At 44.2% G+C, this 27,045-nt stretch overlaps 1 protein-coding gene across 1 annotated transcript in view; it reads left to right on the top strand.

Annotated features, from left to right (window-relative positions):
- Positions 1–27,045, top strand: part of LOC126163144 (caspase-1-like) — a 147,388-nt gene that overhangs the window by 95,152 nt on the left and 25,191 nt on the right. The window contains exon 5 of the mRNA XM_049920073.1: positions 4,791–4,969. Coding sequence (XP_049776030.1) covers positions 4,791–4,969 — 179 coding nt within the window. The remainder of the gene's footprint in view (positions 1–4,790; positions 4,970–27,045) is intronic.

Genomic DNA, 27,045 nt, shown 5'->3' on the forward strand with positions numbered 1-27,045 from the left:
CAAAAATGAAAAAAATATTAAATCAATATTGGACTAAAGCAAAAAAGAAACCTATTGGGTCATGGTAAATGACCCAACCCAAGTCATCGATACACTGATCCATTTTGCAGCAAGTTCCTTTGCAGACTCATTGCATTCACCCAGTATGCTACCGATGGAGTGAAGCCTGTCAGTTGCTTTATCTGCGACTGAGTCAATAATTCATATTCATATTCGTATAAAACACTACACTCGGCAGTTGTTTTACAACAATAGTAACAACTAATTCATTCAACAACAGTTTCATTATCGGCGGAAACTAACACGCTTGGCGCAACAGCACAATCAGCAGTCACATCAGTAACATTTGTGGGGATTTCAGACGCCCGGTTGACGATGGTACCACTCGTATCCCCGCCCTTACTAAAGCTCAGCACACAACTCTTCCCACTGCCATGGCACCTTTCACGAGTTTCAGTCTGTTATCCTGCAGTCGTAGTCCGCTGCCGAAGAAGTGAACTTTTGCAATTCAGTTTTGCATCAGTGGTGGAAGATCATAAGGTTTTGGTCCAATATTTGTAAGAAAACTGAACACAAATATAACGTTAGTTTTTCAAGTCTACTAACCTGACGTTTTTCTTCTGGTGAATCCTGAACTATCAATTTTCAGTTTGTCTAAATTTGGGCAATTCTCGGATATTCATATGTAGATTACGCTGTAAATATCCGCGAAACTTAAGTTGAGCTGATCTGAGAAGTGAAATGCCAGTATTGTGGCCATGTAACACTTTACAACTTTTCTTTCCACAAACTACTTTACTCTTTTGTGGTCCCCATACAGTTGCTGTCATCGACCAAACTAGAGTATGTACGTGTGACATCGTAGGCTTTCCCGCGTATAAGTCTTGAAAACCTGAAATGATAATTAAATGGATACCATAGCTGCAAACAGGCGTTGATATACACCATTGGGGACATGTTACAATTGTTTGCCCCGACCGGGACTCGAACCCGGAATCTCCTCCTTTCATAGCAGGCGCTCTATCCTTCTGAGCCACAGAAGATACAGAGGATAGTGCGCCTGCAGGGACTTATCCCTTGCACGCTCCCCGTGAGACCCACATTCCCAACATGTCCACACCACTACATTCGTAGTGCGCCTAATAGATGTTTGCATTACTCGAGGCAGATTAATCTACCAAGTCCCGTACGAGTTGCAGCATAGCGTGTGCGTTCGCACAAGAAGGTGGCTCAGATGGATAGAGTGTCTGCCATGTAAGCAGGAGATCCCGGGTTCGAGTCCCGGTCCGGGAACACATTTTCAACATGTCCCCAATGATGTGTATCAACGCCTGTTTGCAGCTAGGATGTAGATTTAATTATCATTTCATTCTAGAGAAGCTGCACGGTCATCAATGGTATCTGTTCTTTCGGGAACAGATACTATCTTCATATATGTCTTGAAAACTTCGTCTGGTTTGCGAAAATCAACTCGATTTAATATTTCGGCGATCCAACTCTTCGCCATCTTCAGGAGAACGCTGCTTCTGCTGATGAATCCCGCTGAGAACTGATGCCAGGCAGCGTTTTTTTTTTCTTTTCTTTATTGAGTTTCGATTCCCCCCGGAGGGGACGGGGTGGCAGCAGCTAAATATGCCGCTCTTCAGCCTACAGAATTTGTTTTAAAAAGATGAAGACAATAAATAATAAAAACAGGCGATAAAATCGGAGACTTAAATGATAACATGGCGGAAAAATCGTGGAACTTAAAACATAGAACAAAGGGATGATGATGCTAATAACATACAAATGAAGCAGGCTGGTAAAATAGTAGACAGACAATTAAAAAACACGGCGACAGTCTGGTTTATGTTCGCAAAAGACATAAAATTCACACCCAGTGACAGTATGATTTCTGTTTGCAACACTTTGGAAAGACGAACAACACTGAACATGCACTTGAACACTGCACTAAAAAGTTGGCAAATACGACATACCACAGCTGAGGGCAGGTGGGGGGAAAATGTACAGATGATGGGAAAATAAAAGGGGGAAGGACAGGAAAAACGAAGGGTGGGGAGGGAGGAAAAGAGCCAATGGAGGATGAGGACCTAAGAGGGGGGGCTACTGGGCAGACGCAACAGGGAGTGGGGAGGGGAATACAAAAGGACTCGGGGGGGGACAGGGGAGGTAGGGAGAGGTTAGGCAGGGAGATAACAGGATGGAAGGCGGGGAAGGGAGCCCAGGAAAACGACAGAGGAACAGAGGGGGGGGGGGTGAGGATCAGAGTTGATAGGAGGGATAAATGGAGGGAGAGAGGGCATCATCTGGGAGGGGGAGTTGATGGAAGCCACCTTGGGAAAGGAGATGAAGGGTGTAGAGATGGAGGGTAGGGGGGACACAACAGTGAAGGTGTGGCAGGGGGTGGGGACGGGAGAGGAGAGGAGCAACCAGGGGGTGAGGGGGATCAAGGCGGCGGGTGGTGTAGAGTATGTGGATATGTTCAAGGAATAGGAGCAGACGGGGGAAAGGAATGAGGTCAAGGAGGATCTGCGTGGGGGACGGAAGGTGTATACGGAAGGCAAGGCGGAGTGCATGACACTCAAGGATCTGGAGGGACTTATAGAATTTGGGGGGGCAGATATACAGGCAGAACAGGCATAACAGAGGATGGGATGGATTAAGGATTTGTAAGTGTGGAGGATGGTAGAGGGGTGCAATCCACATGTCCAACCAGACAGGAGTTTGAGGAGTCGGAGACAATTGCGGGCATGGAGCGGAGATGAGGGATCCAGGTGAGGTGACGGTCAATGGTGAGGCCAAGGTAGGTGAGGGTGGGGGAGAGGCGGACAGGATTGGCGCAGACCATAAGAGAGAAATCCAGGAGCCGGAAGGAGCGAGTGGTATGACCTACGATGATTGCCTGGGTCTTGGAGGGATTGATTTTCAGGAGCCACTAGTTCAACCATTTGGCAAAGAGGTCAAGGTGTTTCTGGAGAAGGCGTTGGGACCGTTGGAAGGTAGGAGCGAGGGCAAGGAATGCGGTGTCATCGGCATACTGCAAGAGGTGTACTGGAGGGGGGGGGGGGGTTGGAGCATATCTGCCGTGTGCAGGAGTTAGAGGAGAGGGGAGAGGACAGAGCCCTGGGGCACACCTGCAGAGGGGTAGAAGGTGTGGGAATTGGCATTATGGATGGTAACATAGGAGGGACGGCGGGAGAGGAAGGAGGGCATCAGACGGATGTAGTTGACAGGAATGGCGTAGCCAGGCAGCAAACCGACGTCCTATATATACCTCTGTACCGTACACGGCACATGCCATCACAGTTGCTGTCCTCCAAGACTGGGCAGGTGGCGCCACGCTTAGTAGAACACCGGAGGCAACGATATATCGCACTCAGAGACGATTTTCGAGCACTCGGACTGGCTGCACCGAAGAAAGTTCTGTTTTAATGCAGGATAGTACAGAATTCCACGTCCTTCTAAGAGGAAACCCATTGTCTCTATTAATTAAATTATCCACCAACCTAATTTCATTTGCTCTTTGTAGACACTGTTAGAAAAACCAGAAGCGTTGGCAACTACCATAGTTTCATACCGTGTCCCTCGTTTAAGCAATGCTGTGCTACCGCCGATTTTTCCGGCTGTTGTAGCCTCGTATGACGGCGATGTTCCACGCACCTGTCATGAATTGCGATTGTTGGCGAATGCGCCGTGTACCGTACGGACGCCTATATAACGACGTCGATTTGCAGCCTGGCATCAGTTCTGAGCAGGACTCATCAGCAGAAGCAGCGTTCTCTTGAAAATGGCGAACAGTTGGATCGCCGATATATTGAATCGAGTTGATTTTAGGATCCGGCAGCAAATCCGAAGAGACTTTCTACGGTAGGTACGTCATTACGGCATACTATCCCTCCCAAAGCAGCATCGTCTTATTGTATGGTCTCCGGCAGTGGGCCCACCACAGTATCACGAAAGATAAGCTCACATACAATCATTTGTGGACAACGTGTATTACTTTACATCCACACATTCCTGGAATGATACAACACTATCTGAGTCCTGAGAAAGTCTTCCAAACAATCTGAAGTGACATTAAGATAAGAAAGTACTGTGTGTGTACAAATATGTATGTGTGTATGTATGTGTGTCTGTGTGTGTGTGTGTGTGTGTGTGTGAGAGAGAGAGAGAGAGAGAGAGAGAGAGAGAGAGAGAGAGAGCTGGATGAATAATGATGAACACAACGCAACGAGTGTTCAAGACACACAGGGACTTGTTAGTTGGCTACTTGGGTGTTCAAGAGGATAAACTACCTAGCTGGTGGAACCTTAATTACAGTGTCAAGTATATGGGTTTGTCACCTTTATTAGATTAAGTGCGGGCAACTTGACTATAAACAAAGTTAATTAATTCCCTCTCTGAATTTGTGTCCAGTTGAAAAGCACAAAATTCGTTTTTAATTATGTGCTCAACGTAAAATAAACGAAAAGCTAAACATCTTCATAAATTCATTCAACTTTGTAGTTGAGGCGAATAATGTTTATTACAGAGTTTGCTTTTGACTCAATTTGTTTGTTCCTGTACCTAGTTCGCACTACATTTTTCAACTATGAGTCAGTGTTAAATTCGTTGATATACACTTCCTTAAACGTCTTGGATGTGAAGTAATTCGTAATTCACTTTTGCCATATGGTTTAGCAATTTCACATCGATTATTTGAGCACCTTCTTGAGAAAAAGTAAATAAATAATGAAAATAATTACAGTGAGTGGTTCTGAGCAGTTCGGGTATTTATTCTGTGACTGCAGTGGCTCACCAGGACCACAGAAACTACGACTGCGTCGCAGTGGCGGTGCTCACCCACGGTGAGAGGGACGGAAAGCTGCACGCCAAAGACCGGGACTACTACGTCAGCGAGCTGTGGGAGCCGTTCACAGCCAGGCAGTGCCCCACTCTCGCCGGGAAGCCAAAGCTCTTCTTTATACAGGTATCTTGGCCACAGCATGATGATATTTCACACTTCTAATCAGTGAAATATATTCGTTTAGTGTCAACCAAGCATTTGTTTGTGCATGTTGTTACTACACTACTGGCCATTAAAATTGCTACAACACGAAGAAATGCAGATGATAAACGGGTCTTCATTGGACAAATATATTATACTAGAACTGACATGTGATTACATTTTCACGCAATTTGGGTGCACAGATCCTGAGAAATCAGTACCCAGAACAACCACCTCTGGCTGTAATAACGGCCTTGATACGCCTGGGTATTGAGTCAAACAGAGCTTGGATGGCGTGTACAGGTACAGCTGCCAATGCAGCTTCAACACGATACCGCAGTTCATGAAGAGTAGTGACTGGAGTATTGTGACGAGCCAGTTGCTCGGCCAACATTGACCAGACGTTTTCAGTTGGTGAGAGATCTGGAGAATGTGCTGGCAAGGGCAGCAGTCGAACATTTTCTGTATCCAGAAAGGCCCGTACAGGACCTGCAACATGCGGTCGTGCATTATCCTGCTGAAATGTAGGGTTTCGCAGGGATCGAATGAAGGGTAGAGCCACGGGTCGTAACACACCTGAAATGTAACGCCCACTGTTCAAAGTGCCATCAATGCGAACAAGAGGTGACCGAGACGTGTAACCAATGGCACCCCATACCATCACGCTGGGTGATACGCCAGTATGGTGATGACGAATACACGCTTCCAATGTGCGTTCACCGCGATGTCGCCAAACACGGATGCGACCATCGTGATGCTGTATACATAACCTGGATTCATCCGAAAGAATGATGTTTTGCCATTCGTGCACCCAGATTCGTCGTTGAGTACACCGTCGCAGGCGATTCCGTCTGTGATGCAGCGTCAAGGGTAACCGCAGCCATGGTCTCCGAGCTGATAGTCCATGCTGCTGCAAACTTCGTCGAACTCTTCGTGGAGATGGTTGTTGTCTTGCAAACGTCCCCATCTGTTGACTCAGGGATCGAGACGTGGCTGCACGATCCGTTACAGCCATACGGAAAAGATGCCTGTCATCTCGACTGCTAGTGATACGAGGCCGTTGAGATCCAGTACGGCGTAGCGTATTACCCTCCAGGACCTACCGATTCCATATTCTGCTAACAGTCATTGGATCTCGACCAACCCGAGCAGCAATGTCGGGATACGATAAACCGCAATCGCGCTAGGCTACAATCCGACCTTTTTCAAAGTCGGAAACGTGATTGTAAGCATTTCTCCTCCTTACACGAGCCATCACATCAACGTTTCACCAGGCAGCGCCGGTCAACTGCTGTTTGTGTATAAGAAATCGGTTGGAAACTTTCCTCATGTCAGCACGTAGTAGGTATCGCCACCGGCGCCAACCTTGTATGAATTCTCTGAAAAGCTAATCATTTGCATATCACAGCATCTTATTCCTGTCCGTTAAATTTCGTGTCTGTAGCACGTCATCTTCGAGGTGTAGCAATTTTAATGGCCAGTAGTGTTTTTCGTGTAGGTATTAAATGAATGGACGAAACCTTCAAAAATACCGGTATTTTAGTTCTGATTAACTGGTATTTTTCGGTAATTGGTATGGGGTATAACGAGTAAAAGACCGAAATATCAACTAGCGCCAGCAAATCAGTACTAAAATTTTTATTTTTCTATAAACATTTTACTCCTAAAATTTGCAATCGTTTGAAATATTGCGTTATTGTAGGAAATGGGAAAAGCGATCAGCGCTGTTTTAATGACAGTGCCGACAAAAACTAGCACAGACACATGGTATAACAATTGGGAAAACATTGTTGTGACTTGGATGTCATTGTTACCATGTGGAGTGGATTACGGTATGCATGTACATGCAGTGCGCAATGCTTGCCCCGTCGCTGTCGTTGTTGAACACCGGTTGTTTTGCAGAATTGAACCATGCTTATATTTTTAAGAAGTACAACACGTTTTAAGAAGTACAACACTTCATTTGCTTCAAAACTTTTAAGATTTGTGTGCCACTTCAGCGAAATAGTAAAAGAGGAAGGAAATTATGGTTACAGGAATAAACTGAAAACCTAACAGCAATTTATTCATAGTAAGACGAAAAAAATACTAAGTAGCTGATCTGTTGCTTGTGCCTACATAATATGGCCTTATCTGCCTGTAGCTCTTGAAAACGGACAAATTAACAGCAAAAGTAGTCACTTTTCACCCCTCAGCTCTGATTATTCGTAATGCCCAAATAGTGGTATGTTTCCCGATTACAATATCATTTTTAGCAGAGTTAAAAAATGGTTCAAATGGCTCTGGGCACTATGGGACTTAATTTCTGAGGTCATCAGTCCCCTAGAACTTAGAACTACTTAAACCTAACGAACCTAAGGATATCATACACATCCATGCCCGAAGCAGGCTTCGAACCTGCGACCGTAGCGGTCGCGCGGTCTGACTGGGTGCTTCACATATTTTTTCAGGTAATGTACATTCAATTGAAAGGTTATATCCACTGCTTTATATTCCTTGCTCCTACTTTGACCACTCTTAATAGACTCTGCATCTACACCTAACTCTGCAAACCAGTGTGAAGAGCATGAGAGTGGGTACTTCCCAATGGACCATGTATTAAAGTTCGTTTCCTACTATTCAGTTAAGATGTGGGCAGAAGATTGGTTGTGTAGTATGTATTAAACCGGGCACCTAGAAACGACAGAGAGTCTTCGTCCCACCGTATTCCTCAGAGCTTCACAACTCCACAACAGGTCACAACAGTCCACCCACCCCACCGCCGCCCCACACCGAACCTAGGCTTTTCGCGCTGTTTGGCCTCCAGCGTATCCCCAAATGTTTGCATGGTAGAGTAATTATGGTGTACGCATATGTGGAGACAGTGTTTGTGCAGCAATTACCGACATAGTGTAACTGAGGCGGAACAAGGGGAACCAGCCCGCATTCGCCGAGGCAGATGGAAAACCGCCTTAAAAACCATCCACAGGCTGCCGGCACTCCGGACCTTGACAATAATCCGCCGGGCAGACTGTAGCGGCTAGAACCGCTCGGCCACCCCGGCCGGCAGCAGAGTTTGAAAAAATTGGAATCAAGAAGAGAATGCCGATGTTTATTTGTAGTGTGCAGCCACTTATGACTTTTCGACACAAGTAGGAAAGGGTGGGTGGGCTAAGTTTTCTTTTCTTTGCCTATTTAATTGAAAATTTTACGTCTATGTATCTTGAAACTGAAAGAGACAAGTTTTTCAGTGTTTGCCGATTTCTCCACTTATTACAGGAAGAACAGGAATAAAAAATCGAAAATCGGTTGTTTTAGAAACGTTTTATTTTGAACGATTTTAACAGACAAGTAAAAATGGCGGAGAAAAAGGTAAAAAAAGAGATATAACAAAAAACGTTTCAGCGCTAACCGCCATCCCTATGCTGTACACTGAGGTAACAAGAATCATGGGGTTCCTCCTAATATCGTGTCGGACCTCGATTTGCCCGGCTTAGTGCAGCAAGTCGACGTGGCGTGGACTCAACAAGTCGATGGCAGAAATACTGAGCGATGTTGCCTGTATAGTCGTCCATAATTGTGCTAGTGCAGTTGTAAGTAGGCTGTTTATGTTTTCTTATTGGCAACGTTACGTAGCGCTCTGTATGAAAATCACTGGCTGTGCTGTGTGCAGTCTGTGGCTAGTTTGCATTGTTGTCTGCCATTGTAGTGTTGGGCAGCTGGATGTGAACAGTGCGTAGCGTTGCGGAGTTGGAGGTGAGCCGCCAGCAGTGGTGGATGTGGGGAGAGAAATGGCGGAGGTTTGATATTTGTAAAAAATGGATGTCATGAACTGATGTATACATTATGACTGCTAAGGTAAATACATTGTTCTCTATTAAAATCTTTCATTTGCTAACTATGCCTACTAGTAGTTAGTGCCTTCCGTAGTTTGAATCTTTTATTTAGCTGGCAGTAGTGGCACTCGCTGTATTGCAGTAGTTCGAGTAACGAAGATTTTTGTGAGGTAAGTGATCTGTGAAAGGTATAGGTTAATGTTAGTCAGGGCCATTCTTTTGTAGGGATTATTGAAAGTCAGATTGCGTTGCGCTAAAAATATTGTGTGTGAGTTTAGTGTTGATCAGAATAGGTAAAGAGCAAAATGTCTGAGTACGTTCAGTTCTGCTCAGCTGTTTCAAAATCAAATAATGTAAGAGGTTTATCAGCACAGTAATTCATTAATTTTTCTAAGGGGACGTTTCACAGTATGTTGTGCACAAACTGATCTCTCGATTACGTCCTACAAATGTTCTATGAGATTCATGTCCGGTGAACCGCGTGGCCCAATTATTCGCTCGAATTGTCCAGCATCTTCTTCAAACCAATCGCGAAGAATTGTGGTCCGGTGACATCATTGCTTAGGAATATGAAGTCAATGAATGGCTGCAGTTCACCTCCTAGTAGACGAACATAACCATTTATGGTCAACGATTGGTTTAGTTGGACCAGAGGACCCAGTCCAATCGCCGGCCGGTGTGGCAGAGCGGTTCTAAGCGCTTCAGTCTGGAACCGCGCGACCGCTACGGTCGCAGGTTCGAATCCTGCCTGGGGCATGGATGTTTGTGATGTCCTTAGGTTAGTCAGGTTTAAGTAGTTCTAAGTTCTAGGGGACTGATGACCTCCGATTTTAAGTCCCATAGCGCTCAGAGCCATTTGAACCAACCCAGTCCAATCCACGTAAACACAGTCCACACTATTGTGGAACTATCACCAGTTTGCACAGTGCCTTGTTGACAAACGGGGTCCATGACTTCGTAGGACCTGTGCCACACCCGAACGCTACCATCAGCTGAAATCCTGACTCATCTAACCAGCACACGGTTTCCCAGTCGTCTAGGGTCGAACCGATATGGTTACGGACCCAGGATAGGCGCTGCAGGCGATGTGTTGTTAGCAAAGGCACTCGCGTCGGTCGTATGCTGCCGTAGCACATTAACGCCAAATTTTGCCGCGCTGTCCAAATGGATACGTCGGTTGTACTTCCCACATTGATTTCTGCGGCTACTTCACGCATTGTTACTTGTCTGTTAGCACTGACGACTCTAAGCAAACGTCGTTGCTCTCTGTCGCTGCATTGTCCGTAGTGACAGACAGTGCCTGAAATTTGGTATTCTCGTCACACTCTTGACACTGTGGAGCTAGTAATATTGAATTCCCTGTTTCCGAAACTGAATGGCTTCCAGCTCTAACCACCATTCCGCGTTCATAGTCTGTTAATTCTCGTCGTACGGTCATAACCACGTCGGAAATCCTTCAACATCAATCACCTGAGTACAAATGGCAGCTCTGCTGAAGCACTGCCCTTTTACACCATGTGTACGCGTTACTGCTGAGGCGTAGCCCCTTCGCATCGCTGCTGTCACTTGTTAGGACTATATCATTATAGGGATGAGTCATCGACAGATGTCACCAGCTGACATGGACCTGAGCTACAGAGCTGCACGTAGTTGTAATAGTAGGCGGCAGAGGTCAGCAGTTCACGGACAGTGCTAGCAGTCGTAGTCAAAACAATGTTGTAAAGTTATGTTTGATTAATATTTAATGTATTTGCATAATTATAATTGTTTTATATGTGTAGTGGCTCTGAGCACTATGGGACTCAACTTCTCATGTCATTAGTCTCCTAGAACTTAGAACTAGTTAAACCTAACTAACCTAAGGACATCACACACATCCATGCCCGAGGCAGGATTCGAACCTGCGACCGTAGCGGTCGCGCGGTTCTTGACTGTAGCGCCTAGAACCGCTCGGCCACCCCGGCCGGCATATGTGTAGTAATTAGCAGTGTAAGTGTTGTATGAGTGAAGAAGAACAGAAGTAAATGAAAATTGTTTTGTTTATTCACGAAGTACCAGTTAAACTATACAGTGGATTTACTATAGTTAAATGTGCAGTCAGTTTATGGTACTAATAAATCGAGAGTAGAACATAAATTAATCGGTAATTTCAAAAGGAGTAATTTTATATTTGATACTTTTCTAAATTTATTTATTTAGTGATTGCCATACAAAGAAATCTTTTACAATGATTGGTCATTGAAGTAAAGCGCGGGTTAGCGCGGTATAATACTGCAACTTGACTTGCTGTTTGTGATCTCAGCCAATCGGAAAACTGCAGGCTCGCGCCAATCTATGCTGGGAACAAAGACTTTGGTGTGATCTAGGGGGGTCGGGGCTGAGGGTTCGAACGAGTAACATCTCATTGAAAGCAGCTCCGACGAAAGTACTGTAAAATCGCGGAAAAGTGCTAATTACGAGTTCGCGAAGTAGTACAAAGTGTATTTAAGTGAACGGTATAGTGGAAGTCGTGTGGAATTTCGGACGGAATATCAAAATTATTGCTTTTGACTGTTAGTTAAAACCGCGTGGCGTGTTGTGCGATCTAAGACTGGAACAGGTATTACGTGTAGAGCAGAGTGCACAACATTTGAGCGAGCATTTTCTTAACTAAACGAACCGGTGAACTCTATTAACTTCGGTAACGGGTGTAAATACCATAAACTGGCTACGTGTGTGATTGTGGTGTGCGTGTGAACTTTACATTGTGTTGCCACTTAGTATGGACTTGGCAGTATTAACTGTGATCTTTATCGTAAAAAATACACCTGAAAATTTACATTGCCAAGTTAAAACTTTTATTTCAGTAACTAGCCACATCCCGTTTACCGGACAATTCTATGTATGTTGCGACCTGCAATAGACAGTAGTGGTCTAGTATTTTCTACTACATCTTTCAGCTAGACAAATCAACATTGCTGGACGCTGGCAGAGTGGTAAAAAGTAGCGTGCCACACCCCACTGCCACCATCTGTATATGTGCATATTGTTATCTCACGACTTTTGTCACCTCATTGTATACTACTGGTTATTGATTTATAAGGAAACAAATAGCTGGCCACCAGTGCCAGAACAGTAGGTGTCTAGACTTATTATGGTTGCTGAACCGTGAATTTACTTTCAAAACCTTTCTTAAGAATTTACTTTATTTACTAGAGATTCATCACGAACATTAACACATTTAATCACACAATGTGAGCGTGGAAGTAATTGCCAGTGGGTAACTGATGAAAACAAATTAAATGTCTTTCAACAAATGGAAATTTTATTCATAAAAGCCCCCCCCTTTTTTTTAACAGATTTAAAATTATAATCAGAAAGCACCCGCAAAATATCGAATTACAATTTTATTCAGAGGCAGAAGGAACAAATATTGACATTATGAGCTTTTTGTCTGAGAACCTTGCCGCTGCCTTTTGAGACGACGGTAGTCACGACTGCTCACAACAACCTCTGAAAGACTACACCGGTGCAAATCTGCAACACACTAGACTGCTTTAAACTAAAACTTTTAACAACTCACACAAGCACATAAACTATGCACCCCGTAGGAGGAATGGAAGATGGAAGTGGTACAAAACACTAACATTAAAAAAAATTAACTTGCCATCGAAGGCGCAACTTGATTTTTTGTTTAAAAAAAGAAAGAAAAAGAAAACTCTTGCGGTGGAAGGATGGCAACTTTATATACTAAAATGACAATTTAAATAAGAACCCTTGAAACGCAGTCTTACATAAAATGCTCTACATTACACATATACCGCCTCTCAAGATGATAGGCAAGATAAAAACATATTTCAGGAATTCGGCGGTTACACATCAAGCAATAAATTCGTTAACACCGAATCCGACAAACATAACAGAGGCAGCTATTAACGTACGGCAGACCGACAGATAGACACTAACTGCCTAACAAATGCGGACAGGAGACAGACAAGCAAGCTGGGGACGAGAGACTGACCAAGAAATCAAGTAGAATTTAACAAGTAAATGAAACAACATATCACGAAAAACTTAACTTCTAATAAATTGCGATGTCTGGCGAAGACCTGCCGCAGCACCCCAAAACGCTCTCCCGAACCGTCCGCAGCCAGCCGCTTAAACGGACGCAGGAAGGCGCGACAATCTCCCGTCTCACGGCGTCGCAGCTCGCGCCGGCCAGACCGATGTCGTGGGTTGACTCCCGTTGCTCTCGTGTGGGCCGCGAAGCCACTACCCCTCGCTATACGGCGCGGGCCACTGGACTGACGTGGCGACCTCACATGGCCGACGCTCAAGGCCGACAAGTCATCTTGTGTCTCAGTGCGCGACCGACCAACCGATCGATCCCTCACTGTCAGCCCCAGTGATGATCTCGGATGTTCCGGCCCAGTTCCATTATATACGGTACTTCTTTCTTGAACTCAGTTATCTACGCCTCACCTGACCAAGACCGCTTTTACTCAAGACAAAGGAAGTATACAATGTCCTCCAATTAGGTCGTCCACCTAACCCGATTGAACAAAAGTTCCCCCAGGTTGACTGGCGTCATGTATGGCGCGCGGTGTTCGCCTGTTACCTTGACACGAATGTTCAGTCTGTCTGGTACCTAACTGTCAATGGTAAGCAAGTCAACCAATTTCGCCTTCATCGTATCCACCTCGCCCAGTCACCTCTATGTTCCACGTGTGGAGTGCCAGACAATGATGAACATCGGTTTGTTTGCGGACCGGCGGCGGAGGTTTGGCACTTGGTTCAACGTATTGTGGCTTTTCTAACGCGGGACATTCCGGATCGGATTACTCCCCTTTCATTATTATTTCCGGAACGTGACTATTTTCCTCGGACAAAGACCAATGCTGTGAATTGGATTCGAGGACATGCCATTCTACATCTACATCTACATTTATACTCCGCAAGCCACCCAACGGTGTGTGGCGGAGGGCACTTTACGTGCCACTGTCATTACCTCCCTTTCCTGTTCCAGTCGCGTATGGTTCGCGGGAAGAACGACTGTCTGAAAGCCTCTGTGCGCGCTCTAATCTCTCTAATTTTACATTCGTGATCTCCTCGGGAGGTATAAGTAGGGGGAAGCAATATATTCGATACCTCATCCAGAAACGCACCCTCTCGAAACCTGGCGAGCAAGCTACACCGCGAAGCAGAGCGCCTCTCTTGCAGAGTCCGCCACTTGAGTTTGTTAAACATCTCCGTAACGCTATCACGGTTACCAAATAACCCTGTGACGAAACGCGCCGCTCTTCTTTGAATCTTCTCTATCTCCTCCGTCAACCCGATCTGGTACGGATCCCACACTGATGAGCAATACTCAAGTATAGGTCGAACGAGTGTTTTGTAAGCCACCTCCTTTGTTGATGGACTACATTTTCTAAGGACTCTCCCAATGAATCTCAACCTGGTACCCGCCTTACCAACAATTAATTTTATATGATCATTCCACTTCAAATCGTTCCGCACGCATACTCCCAGATATTTTACAGAAGTAACTGCTACCAGTGTTTGTTCCGCTATCATATAATCATACAATAAAGGATCCTTCTTTCTACGTATTCGCAATACATTACATTTGTCTATGTTAAGGGTCAGTTGCCACTCCCTGCACCAAGTGCCTATCCGCTGCAGATCTTCCTGCATTTCGCTACAATTTTCTAATGCTGCAACTTCTCTGTATACTACAGCATCATCCGCGAAAAGCCGCATGGAACTTCCGACACTATCTACTAGGTCATTTATATATATTGTGAAAAGCAATGGTCCCATAACACTCCCCTGTGGCACACCAGAGGTTACTTTAACGTCTGTAGACGTCTCTCCGTTGATAACAACATGCTGCGTTCTGTTTGCTAAAAACTCTTCAATCCAGCCACACAGCTGGTCTGATATTCCGTAGGCTCTTACTTTGTTTATCAGGCGACAGTGCGGAACTGTATCGAACGCCTTCCGGAAGTCAAGAAAAATAGCATCTACCTGGGAGCCTGTATCTAATATTTTCTGGGTCTCATGAACAAATAAAGCGAGTTGGGTCTCACACGAACGCTGTTTCCGGAATCCATGTTGATTCCTACAGAGTAGATTCTGGGTTTCCAAAAACGACATGATACTCGAGCAAAAAACATGTTCTAAAATTCTACAACAGATCGACGTCAGAGATATAGGTCTATAGTTTTGCGCATCTGCTCGACGACCCTTCTTGAAGACTGGGACTACCTGTGCTCTTTTCCAATCATTTGGAACCTTCCGTTCCTCTAGAGACTTGCGGTACACGGCTGTTAGAAGGGGGGCAAGTTCTTTCGCGTACTCTGTGTAGAATCGAATTGGTATCCCGTCAGGTCCAGTGGACTTTCCTCTGTTGAGTGATTCCAGTTGCTTTTCTATTCCTTGGACACTTATTTCGATGTCAGCCATTTTTTCGTTTGTGCGAGGATTTAGAGAAGGAACTGCAGTGCGGTCTTCCTCTGTGAAACAGCTTTGGAAAAAGGTGTTTAGTATTTCAGCTTTACGCGTGTCATCCTCTGTTTCAATGCCATCATCATCCCGGAGTGTCTGGATATGCTGTTTCGAGCCACTTACTGATTTAACGTAAGACCAGAACTTCCTAGGATTTTCTGTCAAGTCGGTACACTACCTATTTGGACAAACTGTAGACTCTGTACACGATTTTTGGACATACCTCAATGACCGTCATTATGTCGTTGTCCGTCACCCAAAATACAGACAATTTTTCTCGAACTTCCTTGGGAGTGCTTTCCACGACCCGCCTCGCAGCTGGAATGTGTTAAGCCAAGAGAGAAGAAGGTTTCCTGTTTGAACCACTGAACATTTCTGAACAATTCAACGGAACACATCAGTTTCGAGAAGATGTGACTCAACATATTACCAGCGGGGCGCAGAAGGCCTCTGATCAAATACAAAAAAAAAAAAAAATATATACACAAAAAAATAAAAAATAAAAAAAAAACAAAATTAAAAAAACGAAGATTTTGTTGTTTGTACGGATAGCCCTAACCTTGATTTCCCGTATTTCCCCTGGTATATAGGCAGCTCTCTGGAGTAGGTTTAGCCAGGAGCCAACGCTTGAAGTGGACCAGATTTTTTTGTTATAGGATGAAAAGTGGCGATGGCACTTAGGTTTTTTTAGTTCCATTTAAAATAAAAAAAATATAGAAAAGAAATAAAAAAACAAAAAAAACGCCAATGACCATTGCCTCAACAAACTCGAGCAGTCTGGCGGCATAACACGTACTAACACTCCGGACGACAGACAGACACTGACTGCCCCACACTGACCCCGCTGACCAACTGACCAGACTCGCCGCCTAGTGAGCTCATGGAGCCCCTGAAATGCACGTGAACAGGCTACCTTTCACCTTTCCCACCAGAGGGAGACACCAAAGCTGCGATTGCCACAGCGGTGCCACCGTCAGAAACGGAAGGCGACTGCTTTACACTACGCGCTGCGCCTCGCTCTTCAAAACAGCAAATTTTACCACGACTCAGTTGTGTCCTTCAATGAAAGTGTATACATCTACATCTAAATCTACACTTATACTCCGCAAGCCACCCAACGGTGTGTGGCGGAAGGCACTTTACGTGCCACCGTCATTACCTCCCTTTTCTGTTCCAGTCGCGTATGGTTCGCGGGAAGAACGACTGTCTGAAAGCCTCCGTGCGCGCTCGAATCTCTCTAATTTTACATTCGTGATCTCCTCGGGAGGTATAAGTAGGGGGAAGCAATATATTCGATACCTCATCCAGAAACGCACCCTCTCGAAACCTGGCGAGCAAGCTACACCGCGATGCAGAGCGCCTCTCTTGCAGAGTCTGCCACTTGAGTTTGCTAAACATCTCCGCAACGCTATCACGGTTACCAAATAACCCTGTAACGAAATGCGCCGCTCTTCTTTGGATCTTCTCTATCTCCTCCGTCAACCCGATCTGGTACGGATCCCACACTGATGAGCAATACTCAAATATAGGTCGAACGAGTGTTTTGTATGCTACCTCCTTTGTTGATGGACTACATTTTCTAAGGACTCTCCCAATGAATCTCAACCTGGTACCCGCCTTACCAACAATTAATTTTATATGATCATTCCACTTCAAATCGTTCCGCACGCATACTCCCAGATATTTTACAGAAGTAACTGCTACCAGTGTTTGTTCCGCTATCATATAATCATACAATAAAGGATCCTTCTTTCTATGTATTCGTAATACATTACATTTATCTATGTTAAGGGTCAGTTTCCACTCCCTGCACCAAGTGCCTATCCGCTGCAGATCTTCCTGAATTTCGCTACAATTTTCTAATGCTGCAACTTCTCTGTATACTACAGCATCATCCACGAAAAGCCGCATGGAACTTCTAACACTATCTACTAGGTCATTTATATATATTGTGAAAAGCAATGGTCCCATAACACCCCTCTGTGGCACGCCAGAGGTTTCTTTAACGTCTGTAGACGTCTCTCCATTGATAACAACATGCTGTGTTCTGTTTGCTAAAAACTCTTCAATCCAGCCACACAGCTGGTCTGATATTCCGTAGGCTCTTACTTTGTTTATCAGGCGACAGTGTGGAACTGTATCGAACGCCTTCCGGAAGTCAAGGAAAATAGCATCTACCTGGGAGCCTGTATCTAATATTTTCTGGGTCTCATGAACAAATAAAGCGAGTTGGGTCTCACACGATCGCTGTTTCCGGAATCCATGTTGATTCCTACAGAGTAGATTCTGAGTTTCCAAAAACGACATGATACTCGAGCTTGAGTTGCATATGAGATGAGTGTGAGTGTGTGTGTGTGTGTGTGTGTGTGTGTGTGTGTGTGTTTATGTCTGTCTTCACGTGTTCATTTGTTCTGCGTATGTGGATGTGGAGAGAGAAAGGATCTCTGTAAATAGTGCAGCAATAAGACCAAGGATTCCACGTTAATGCTGGCTAGTAAGATTAAACTAAACAGCCACGTAGAAAACATGGTAGATCTGCTGTCTGATATTTTCCCGATGTAAAAACTTCTTCATTGGTTCACGGGTGTCGCGTCGGATAAAAATGTTGTGACAGCTGCTCGTCATTTTCAGATGCTTATAGAGGGGCTGCTGCGGTGACTCGTCAATATATGCGCTGGCTCGCTAGAAAAGCGTCATTGTACATGAATCATAGAGCACGGCGACATCCATTGCCCCCGCCGGAGAAACGGGCCACGGTCTTTGCATACGCGACGCTGGAAATCCACAGCCGCAAATCGCAGCCCAGCGCGCGTGCAGGCAGGGTGTAGGTGTCCAGTTTAAGTGCCCGGACTCCGAGGCCCCGTCTGTGTAGACTTGGATTCGTTCGTATGTGCCTGACAGTGCCTTAATGCCACCAGTACTGGTTCCCATGCCTTTTTCTTTTTTTTGGGGGGGGGGGGGGCCTTAAGTCTTCTGACTAATTTGATGCGGCCCGCCACGAATTCCTCTCCTTTTAACAGATGTCCTATCATCCTGTTCCTTCTCCTTGTCAGTGTTTCGCACATATTGTTTTCCTCTCCGGTTCTATGCAGAAACTCCTCATTCCTTACCTTATCAGTCCACCTGATTTTCAACATTCGCCTGTAGCACCACATCTCAAATACTTCGATTCTCTTCCGTTCCGGTCTTCCGACAGTCAGTGTTTTACTACTGTACAATGCTATGCTCCAGACGTACATTCTCAGAAATTTCTACCTCAAATTAAGGCTTATGTCCGATACTAATAGACTTCTCTTGGCCAGAATGCCCTTTTTGCCAGGGCTATCCTGTTTTTGATGTCCTACTTGCTCCGTCCGTCATTTCCTGCCTAGGTGGCAGAATTCCTTAACTTCACCTACTTCGTCACCATTAATTCTGAAGTCTCTCGCTGTTCTCATATTGCTACTTCTCATCACTTTAATCTTTCTTCGATTTACTTTCAGTCCACGTTGTGTACTCATTAGACTGTTCATTCCATTCAGAATACCATGTAATTCTTCTTGACTTTCACTCAGGATAGCAATATCATCAGCGAATCGTATCACTGATATCCTTTCACCTTGAATTTGGTTTCACTCCTGAATCTTTCTTTTGTTTCCATCATTGCTTATTCTATGTACAGACTGAACAGTGGGGGCGAAAGACTACATCCCTGTCTTATACCCTTTTTAATCAGAGCACTTCGTTCTTAAGTCAAAAAGGTATATTGTCAGATTCATACGTTGCACACACCAACGCGAACAGTCGTTTTGTTGTCACTTCTCCCAATGATTTTAGAAATTCTGGTGAAATGCTATCTATCCCTTCTGCCTTATTTGATCTTAAGTCTTCCAAAGCTCTCTTAAATTCTGATTCTAATACTGGATCCCCTATCTCTTCTAAATCGACTCCTGTTTCTTCTTCTATCACATCAGACAAATCGTCCCCCTCATAGAGATCTTCGATGTACTCTTTCCACCTATCCGCTGTCTCCTCTGCATTTGACAGTGGAATTACCGCTGCATTCTAAATGTTACCACCCTTGCTTTTAATTTCACCGAAAGTTGTTTTGACTTTCCTGTACGTTGAGTCAGTTCTTCCGACAATCATTTCTTTTTCGATTTCTTCACATTTTTCACGCTGCCATTTCGTCTTAGCTTCCCTTCACTTCCTATTTATTTCATTCCTCAACAACTTGTATGTATGTATTCCTGAATTTCCCTGAACATTTTTATACTTTCATTGATCAACTCAAGTATTTCCTCTGTTACCCATCGTTTCTTCACAGTTACCTTCTTTGTACCTAAGTTTTTCTTTCCCATTTTTGTGATTGCCCTATTTAGAGATGTCGTTTCTTCTTCAACTATTCTGCCTACTGAGATATTGCTTACTGCTGTATCCATAGCCTTAGGGAACCTCAAGCGTGTCTCGTCATCCCTTAGCATTAGTTTATCCCACTTCTGTGGGTATTGATTCTTCCTGAATAATCTGTTAAACTTCAGCCTACTCTTCATCACTACTACATTGTGATCTGGTACTGGATACGCCTTACAATCTAGCATCTGATTTCGGAATCTCTGTCTGACCGTGATGTAAAAACTGAAATCTTCCATTGTCACTAGGTCTTTTCCAAGTATACCTCCTCCTCTTGTGAGTCTTGAACAGACCACTCGCTGTTACTACCTGAAATTGATTACAGAACTCAGTTAGTCTTTCTCCTCTCTCATTCTTTGTCCAAAACCCATATTTCACTGTAACCTTTTCTTCTATTCTTTTCCCTACAACTGCATTCCAGTCCCCCATGACTATTAGCTTTTCACCTCCCTTGTACTGTTCTACCCTTTAAATATCCTCATATACTTTCTGTATCTCTTCATCTTCAGCTTGCGACGTCGGCCTGTATATCTGAACTATTGATGTCGATGTTGGTTTGCTGTCGAGTCTGATAAGAACATCCCCATTACTGAACTGTTCACAGTAACACTCTTTGCCCTATCTATAACGAATCTACTCCCATTATACCATTTTCTGCTGCTGTTATTACCCTATACTCATCCGACCAGAAATTCTTGTCTTCTTTCCATTTCACTTCACTGACCCCTATTATATCTAGATAAAGCCTTTGCATTTCCCTTTACAGATTTTCCAGCTTCCCTACCACATTCAGGCTTCTGACATCCCACACCCCGACTCGTAGAACCTTGCCCTTTCGTTGATTGTTCAATCTTTTTTTTCATGGTCACCTCCCCCTTGGCAGTCCCCTCCCAGAGATCCAAATGGAGGACTATTCTGGAATCTTTTGCCAGTCGAGAAATCATCATTTACAGGCCACATGTCCTGTGGATACACGTCATGTGTCTTGAATGCAGTGGTTTCCATTGCCTTCTGCATCCTCATGACATTGATCGTTGCTGATTCTTCTGCCTTTAGGGGTAGTTTGCCACCCCAAGGACAAGAGAGTGCCCTGAACCTCTGTTCGCTCCTCCCCCCTCTTTGACAAGGCCGTTGGCAGAATGAGGTTGACTTCTTATGCCGGAGGTCTTTGGCCAGCAATGCTGATTGTTAATCAAAGTTTAAGAGGCAGCAGGTTTCGAACGCGGGATGGAGGACGTTTTAATTACCATTTGGAGACGCTATTTTCTAGGGGTATTTCAAGGAGATACCAAGGTTATGGAAGTTGACAGTGATTTGACGTTGCAGTTGCTTGTACCATGGGTGTACCAGCTACAGGAACGCTGCGGTGAAAATTTGGCGGACAGTAAGGTAAACACCATTTAAAATGAACCTTTTATAAACGAAATTTATATTTTGGTTAAATGATTTAAACGCCCATAGCCGGATAAGAGATCGTGTTTAAAGAAGACGGTGTGTCTCGGTATTGTCAAACATTCTGGAAAGCAGCACTACTAAGAGCAAGCGCTCGAAACCTCTCAAGCGAAAAAATGGAAATACACTCAGTGCATTTGCTGCATTATTTCTAGTATCACAGGTGCGTCATCTAAAGCAACTCTCGATAACTGAGAGAGAGAAAGTTTATGTCGAAGCACGTTCCAGATGTGCTGCACTACAAGGTAAATGTGATGTTAATTAGGCATGGTAAGTAAATTTTTTTATCACTACTGACGTCCTCAGTGTTTCATTATATAATAGGGAAAACGCATAAATTTATTGTAGTGAACTGAGAATTCTTCTGTCTGCTGTTGGACATGAAATGACGATCACATCAGATTGCCCCATGTTAGGAGCCAACAATTAGTTGATGTCAATAATGAAATGAAATCAAACACAAGTGGTACGTAATTAAGGTGTTCACGTGTGAATGGTAAAGATTGCTTATACAGTAAACCTTCGTTAACACGAATCAGAAGGGACCAAAAAATCAGGAGTTCGTGTTAAAAAAATTCGTGTTAAGTGAAAAACACAGATTTTAATAAGAATACGTGTACAGCAGTACAGTAATGTGTAATACACTACACTATCAATCACGTTATTGTAGAATTATAACACTACAAAGTGATTGTAAAATTACAAGTACTCATAAATTATGTACGTTACTTTCTTGGAAAAAAATCGGTCATGGTTCGCGGACGTTCATGGGAACGATAATATTTTGTAATTTCACAACCAATTGTAATGATAGTGTCCGTAAACCCAGCGGATGTTGAAGCGAACCGTTCTAAACAGTCCAAGGCTGTAAACATGTCCTGACGGCTAGGTGGAATGGTACCTGTATTCTCTTCCTCTTCTCTTTCTTCTGATGGCCTTTCTTGCACCTCGTTCACAGCTTTTGGCACATCCGATTCCACAGAAGCACATATGACAACATCGTCGTCTACACCAATGAATTCTTCGAAACGAATCCCAGGGTTCGCAATGTCCTGCAGATCTCTCCATTCATCAGTTGAGGTGGCATCTTCTAACTCGTGGACATCTTCAGTGTTGCTGTGTCAACAAGCTCTGTAAAAGCACTTCCCTATATGATGTGGCGAGACTGAGTTCCAGGCTACTGCGATGGCTTTTATCGCGTCAAGCAGATTCCAACTTTGGGTTGCACTATTGTTTTCAGCAGCACGAATTGCAGCTCTTACAAGTCGCTTACGATAAGCTCTCTTCACGAGAGAGATTATGCCTTGGTCCAAAGGCTGAAGGCGGCTTGTGGCGTTGGGCGGAAAAAACTGAACCTTTATGTTGGATAGGTTCAGATTATGAACGTTATGGGCAGTACATCTGACCAATGTAAGAAGAATATGTCTATTTTGAGCAACCATTCGACTGTTGAAACGAAGAAGCCACTTGCGAAATGATGTGCCATCGATCCAAGCTTTCTTGTGGTGAGAATAGATGCAAGGTAAAGCGTCCATATTTATGATTTTAAAACAACGTGGTTTCTCGGATTTAACGATAACCCAGGGACGAAACTTCTCACTGCCGTCAGCATTACAGCACAGTACAACAGTCACACGTTGTTTGTTTCGTGCTCCACCGTGACACTTATCACCTTTTATCCACATCGTGAGATTTGGAAAAAGATTGTAGAAAAAAACAGTTTCATCCATGTTAAACACATCACACGAGGCATACTTTTCCCTCACTGGGCTTAATTCGTACAACCAGCTGCTCGCACTTTCTTCATCAACTTTATTTGCTTCACCACAAATTTGTACAGATGAAATTGAATGTCTCTTTTGGAAGCGATACAACCAACCAGCAGAACAACGGAAGTCTTCGATGCCCATATCTTTAGCAATATCATTTGCTTTTGATTGAATCACAGGGACAGTTAAAGGTATGTTAGATGCACGCATATGATTGAACCATTCTAGCAGTAACGTCTCAATGTCTTCATACTTGGCGGTACGAAGTCGTTTAGATTTGTTTCAAGAACCTGATGGCGCAGCATTAATAATTTTTTCTCGATTCTTAATAATCGTAGATAAAGTAGATTTAGGTATTCCGAAACTGCTCTGCAATTGCCGTTTTCTTGGTACCACGGTCCACTTCATCTAGAATCTTAACCTTTAACTGTACAATTAGAGCTGTCTGTTTCCTCTTTGCCATTTTCGCGTGCTACGGTACCGGTTGTAACTGTAGATTTTATTCAGTATTCCAAGTCGATACGGCTACGACTAACAGAACACCTGTCAAAACTGGCACTGAGTACGTTCCTAAATGCTGCTGCACACATTATTGAATGTCTTAGAATGTACAGCATACGCTGATTGTTGAGGTGATAATCGCGGCTACCGGCCTGCAATACGTTAAAAACGAGTGAACAATAAGTATAATTAGCTTTGTAGCTACGTTTCCGACATTCATTTCGGAAAAAAAATTACGCTTTAGAATACTCTTAAGGTCGGAAGTTTCGGTTACAGTGAAATTTAATTACGCTAGGAACTGAAACAGAGTTCGTAATTCGCCTTAACCGAAATTCGTGTTAACCGATAAAACGTACCATAAGAACTAATGTATCCCTGGTGGGACCAATATTTTTTTCCCGTTAACCGCGAGTTCGTCTTATGCGAGTTCGCGGTAAATGAGTTATGCTGTATGAACAAAACACGAAAGAAATGAGTTTATTTTCGAGCTGCTTACACAAACCAAAACAAAATTATAAGCCTCAGGCTGATTTGACAGGGCGTAGACACGACTCAGTTATTAAGGGGAAGGAAGGGGGGCGAATCGTGTTACCATTATCGGTCATCGTTCGTTGTTACTGCTGTCGCTGGCGGGAGTGGCCGAGCGGTTCTAGGCGCTACAGTTTGGAACCGCGCTACCGCTACGGTCGCAGGTTCGAATCCTGCCTCGGGCATGGACGTGTGTGATGTCCTTAGGTTAGTTAGGTTTAAGTAGTTCTAAGTTCCAGGGGACTGATGACCTCAGCAGTTAAGTCCCATAGTGCTCAGAGCCATTTGAACCATGTTTTGTACTGCTGTCGGCGGCAGGCGCTGCGTCGGTTCGGCACGTCGCCTCTGAGCTGTGCTGTACGGATTGGCTGCCCTCATCAGCAGTGGTGTGCGGACATTTTCCACGCCGGACATCTGCCACGATTTTACCTGCTCCGAAGGACTACGTCCCTTGTCTGCCCCCCTCCTCCTCACCCACCACCCCCTGGAACTGCATTTAATAACTCCACCTTAGTGGCAGTGCCATCAGTAACATTAAAGTCGCTGTCGCTCTGTAAAGGTACTTACTGAGCCTTTCCGCCGGTTTACTTAATATAGGTCCAGGGTGTCTTTGTATTTTTCGCCACATTTCTATAGAAAGTTTCGTTGAGGAAACTATTAAATGCATCTCGCATTGAAATCTGCACCAAATTTCGAGCCTCAGTGAAACTTCGCCAATCTGGGTGATTTTGCGTTCGTCTAAATTATACGTGCCTTTTTCGGTGCTCCTGCAGCAGCTTCCTGTTGTGTTTTGTGTATCTTGGGGGATCAGTCCCGTGTCTTATTAATGTATTTGGTATGAATCTCTCAAGTGCTGTTGATACTATTTCTTTGAACTTAAGCCACATATGGTCATAGTTTGGAAGGATTGGAGACTGTCTCTTAGAAAGACGTCATCCAAATTTTTAGCTGCTTATACAAACAGATGTATTTCGCGCTTAGTTTTGGTGAATTTCTTTGTGTGTTCACTAACCCCTGTATCCGTCGTGATGCTCAGGATTATTTGTGGCTAAGAGGTCAAGTGTATTTTCGTAACCATTTACAATTTGTATGGCCTCGTGAACTAATTGTTCAAAATAATTTAAAAAAGCATTTAAAACAATTACGGAAGTTGTTTTCTATCTACAATAGGATCTGAAAATGTATTTTTTCCAGCATATGGAAAATAGATTGAAGTCACTGCCAACTATAATTGTATGAGTAGGGTACCTATTTGTGATGAGACTCAGGTTTTCTTTGAACTGTTCAGCAACTGTTTCATCTGAGACCGGGGGTTGGTAAAAGGAGCCAGTTATTGATTTATTCCGGTTGTTGGATATAACCTCTACCCATACTAAGTCACAGGAACCATCTGCTTCAATGTCACTTGTGAACTGAAACACACATTACATTATTTTTCCTTAAGGTGTGCTTCTTGTTTCTGTTGTAGTGCAGATCATCACAATTATGGCTTTTCCCTCCAAAACCTAGAATGCTTTCTCTGTGACCCTTTAAATGCCAGAGCTAAACAATGTAGAACAACAAAGTACGTTACAAGCGTAGCATTCTGTATTTCTTCATTTCCTTATTTCTAACATTTTAAAATTGTATGTTGACTTTAGATGACACGTCAATCATAGATGTTCTTATCTCTATTTAGTGAACGTATTTTCAGTCATGTTTTGAACATTGTCCCGCCACACTTTATTAACTTACGTTTCGCCGCAAGGGATATCGGATTTTAGAGAGTAAATCAACATGGAGTATGTCGTTATGTCGTTCTTCTTTTCAAATATTCACATACCCATTTCTATTTTCCTTATTGTCTTCTGGGCATGCAGTTGTAGTAATTAAAGTAGGCACAAATGCAGTGATCAAAAAGAAAAGATTAGCGTACATTCGCATTCTCTTTACATCGTTCCTTTCTTGTTCCCATGGCGATGGACTGTTTCTATCACAATCAGTAAGCATGAAAGGAAGCTACCGTACAGATAGAGGGATCTATATTTATACTCGGCAGAACTAATTACATACTGACATAATCGTGGTTATTGCTTTCGTTTCCCAAAAGTTATAAATATTTCTATTTCGGAAAAGAAGCTCTGTATTTCGCCACAAGATGTCGAAGAAGAAGGTCCCTTATGTACTGGTTGCATCGAGTAAGATGTGGAGACGGCGGTTTGCAAGCGGACAGAAGAAGTACGAGGAAGGGCGTCCCTTACCTGAGGGATCGCTTCTCAAGCTGCCGGGAGAAGGGGAAAGTTTGGCAAATGTCCGGCGTGGCAAATGTCCAGTGTGGTAAATGTCCGGCGTGGCAAACGTCCGGTTTGGCAAATTTCCGGCGTCGCAAATGTCCGCCGTGGTATATGTCCGGCATGGCAAATGTCCGGCTTGGCAAATGTCTGGCGTGGCAAATGTCCGGTGTGGCAAATGTCCAGCGTGGCAAATGTCTGGCACTCATCAGCAGTCGCTGCTTTGCATCGGGGCCCAGGTACGATCTCCGAGTTGCCTGACAGTTGTCAGTCTCGTGGCTGAAGCTGTGCTATCACGGTTTCCCAAGGTGGATGTTGGCGATCGGCGGAAGAGCGCCCACGTTCTCTCGCTACCGCAGTCTCTCTATGACTCCCCATATCGCTTCTCCCCCATCTCTCATCTCAACTCGATCTTCGAAATATTCTTCCTTTCAGCATTGTCATTGGCACCCAAAATTTTCAATTCAGCCCAATGACAGATAGCCACACCTCTCCGTGCGGGGTGGAAATTTCCTGTCTGGCGTGGGCTGGCGTGTGCCTCGTGAATCGGCATTTTTCTCACGATTTCACATTCTTGCGATGTTTTCCTGCATTCCGAGGCTGTTGTGAGGGCAGCTACACAAGACTTCTTTATAACTGCTCTCTGTGCGACAGATTCATGTTTGAGTTCTGTCTCAAAATATGCGAGCATCTGCGATTTATAAGGAATGTCCTCACTGTCGAGAAAAACATCATGTTAAGAACGCTGAATTCTTTGACACTCCTCCCTACGCCAGTTCCCCGCTCTTTGTGTTCACTCCTTCCTGTGCACGTGGGTGCTGGAATTGTCGGCACGTTCTGGGGAG

The sequence above is a fragment of the Schistocerca cancellata genome, chromosome 1 (assembly GCF_023864275.1).
Source record: "Schistocerca cancellata isolate TAMUIC-IGC-003103 chromosome 1, iqSchCanc2.1, whole genome shotgun sequence".
Classification (NCBI taxonomy): domain Eukaryota; kingdom Metazoa; phylum Arthropoda; class Insecta; order Orthoptera; family Acrididae; genus Schistocerca; species Schistocerca cancellata.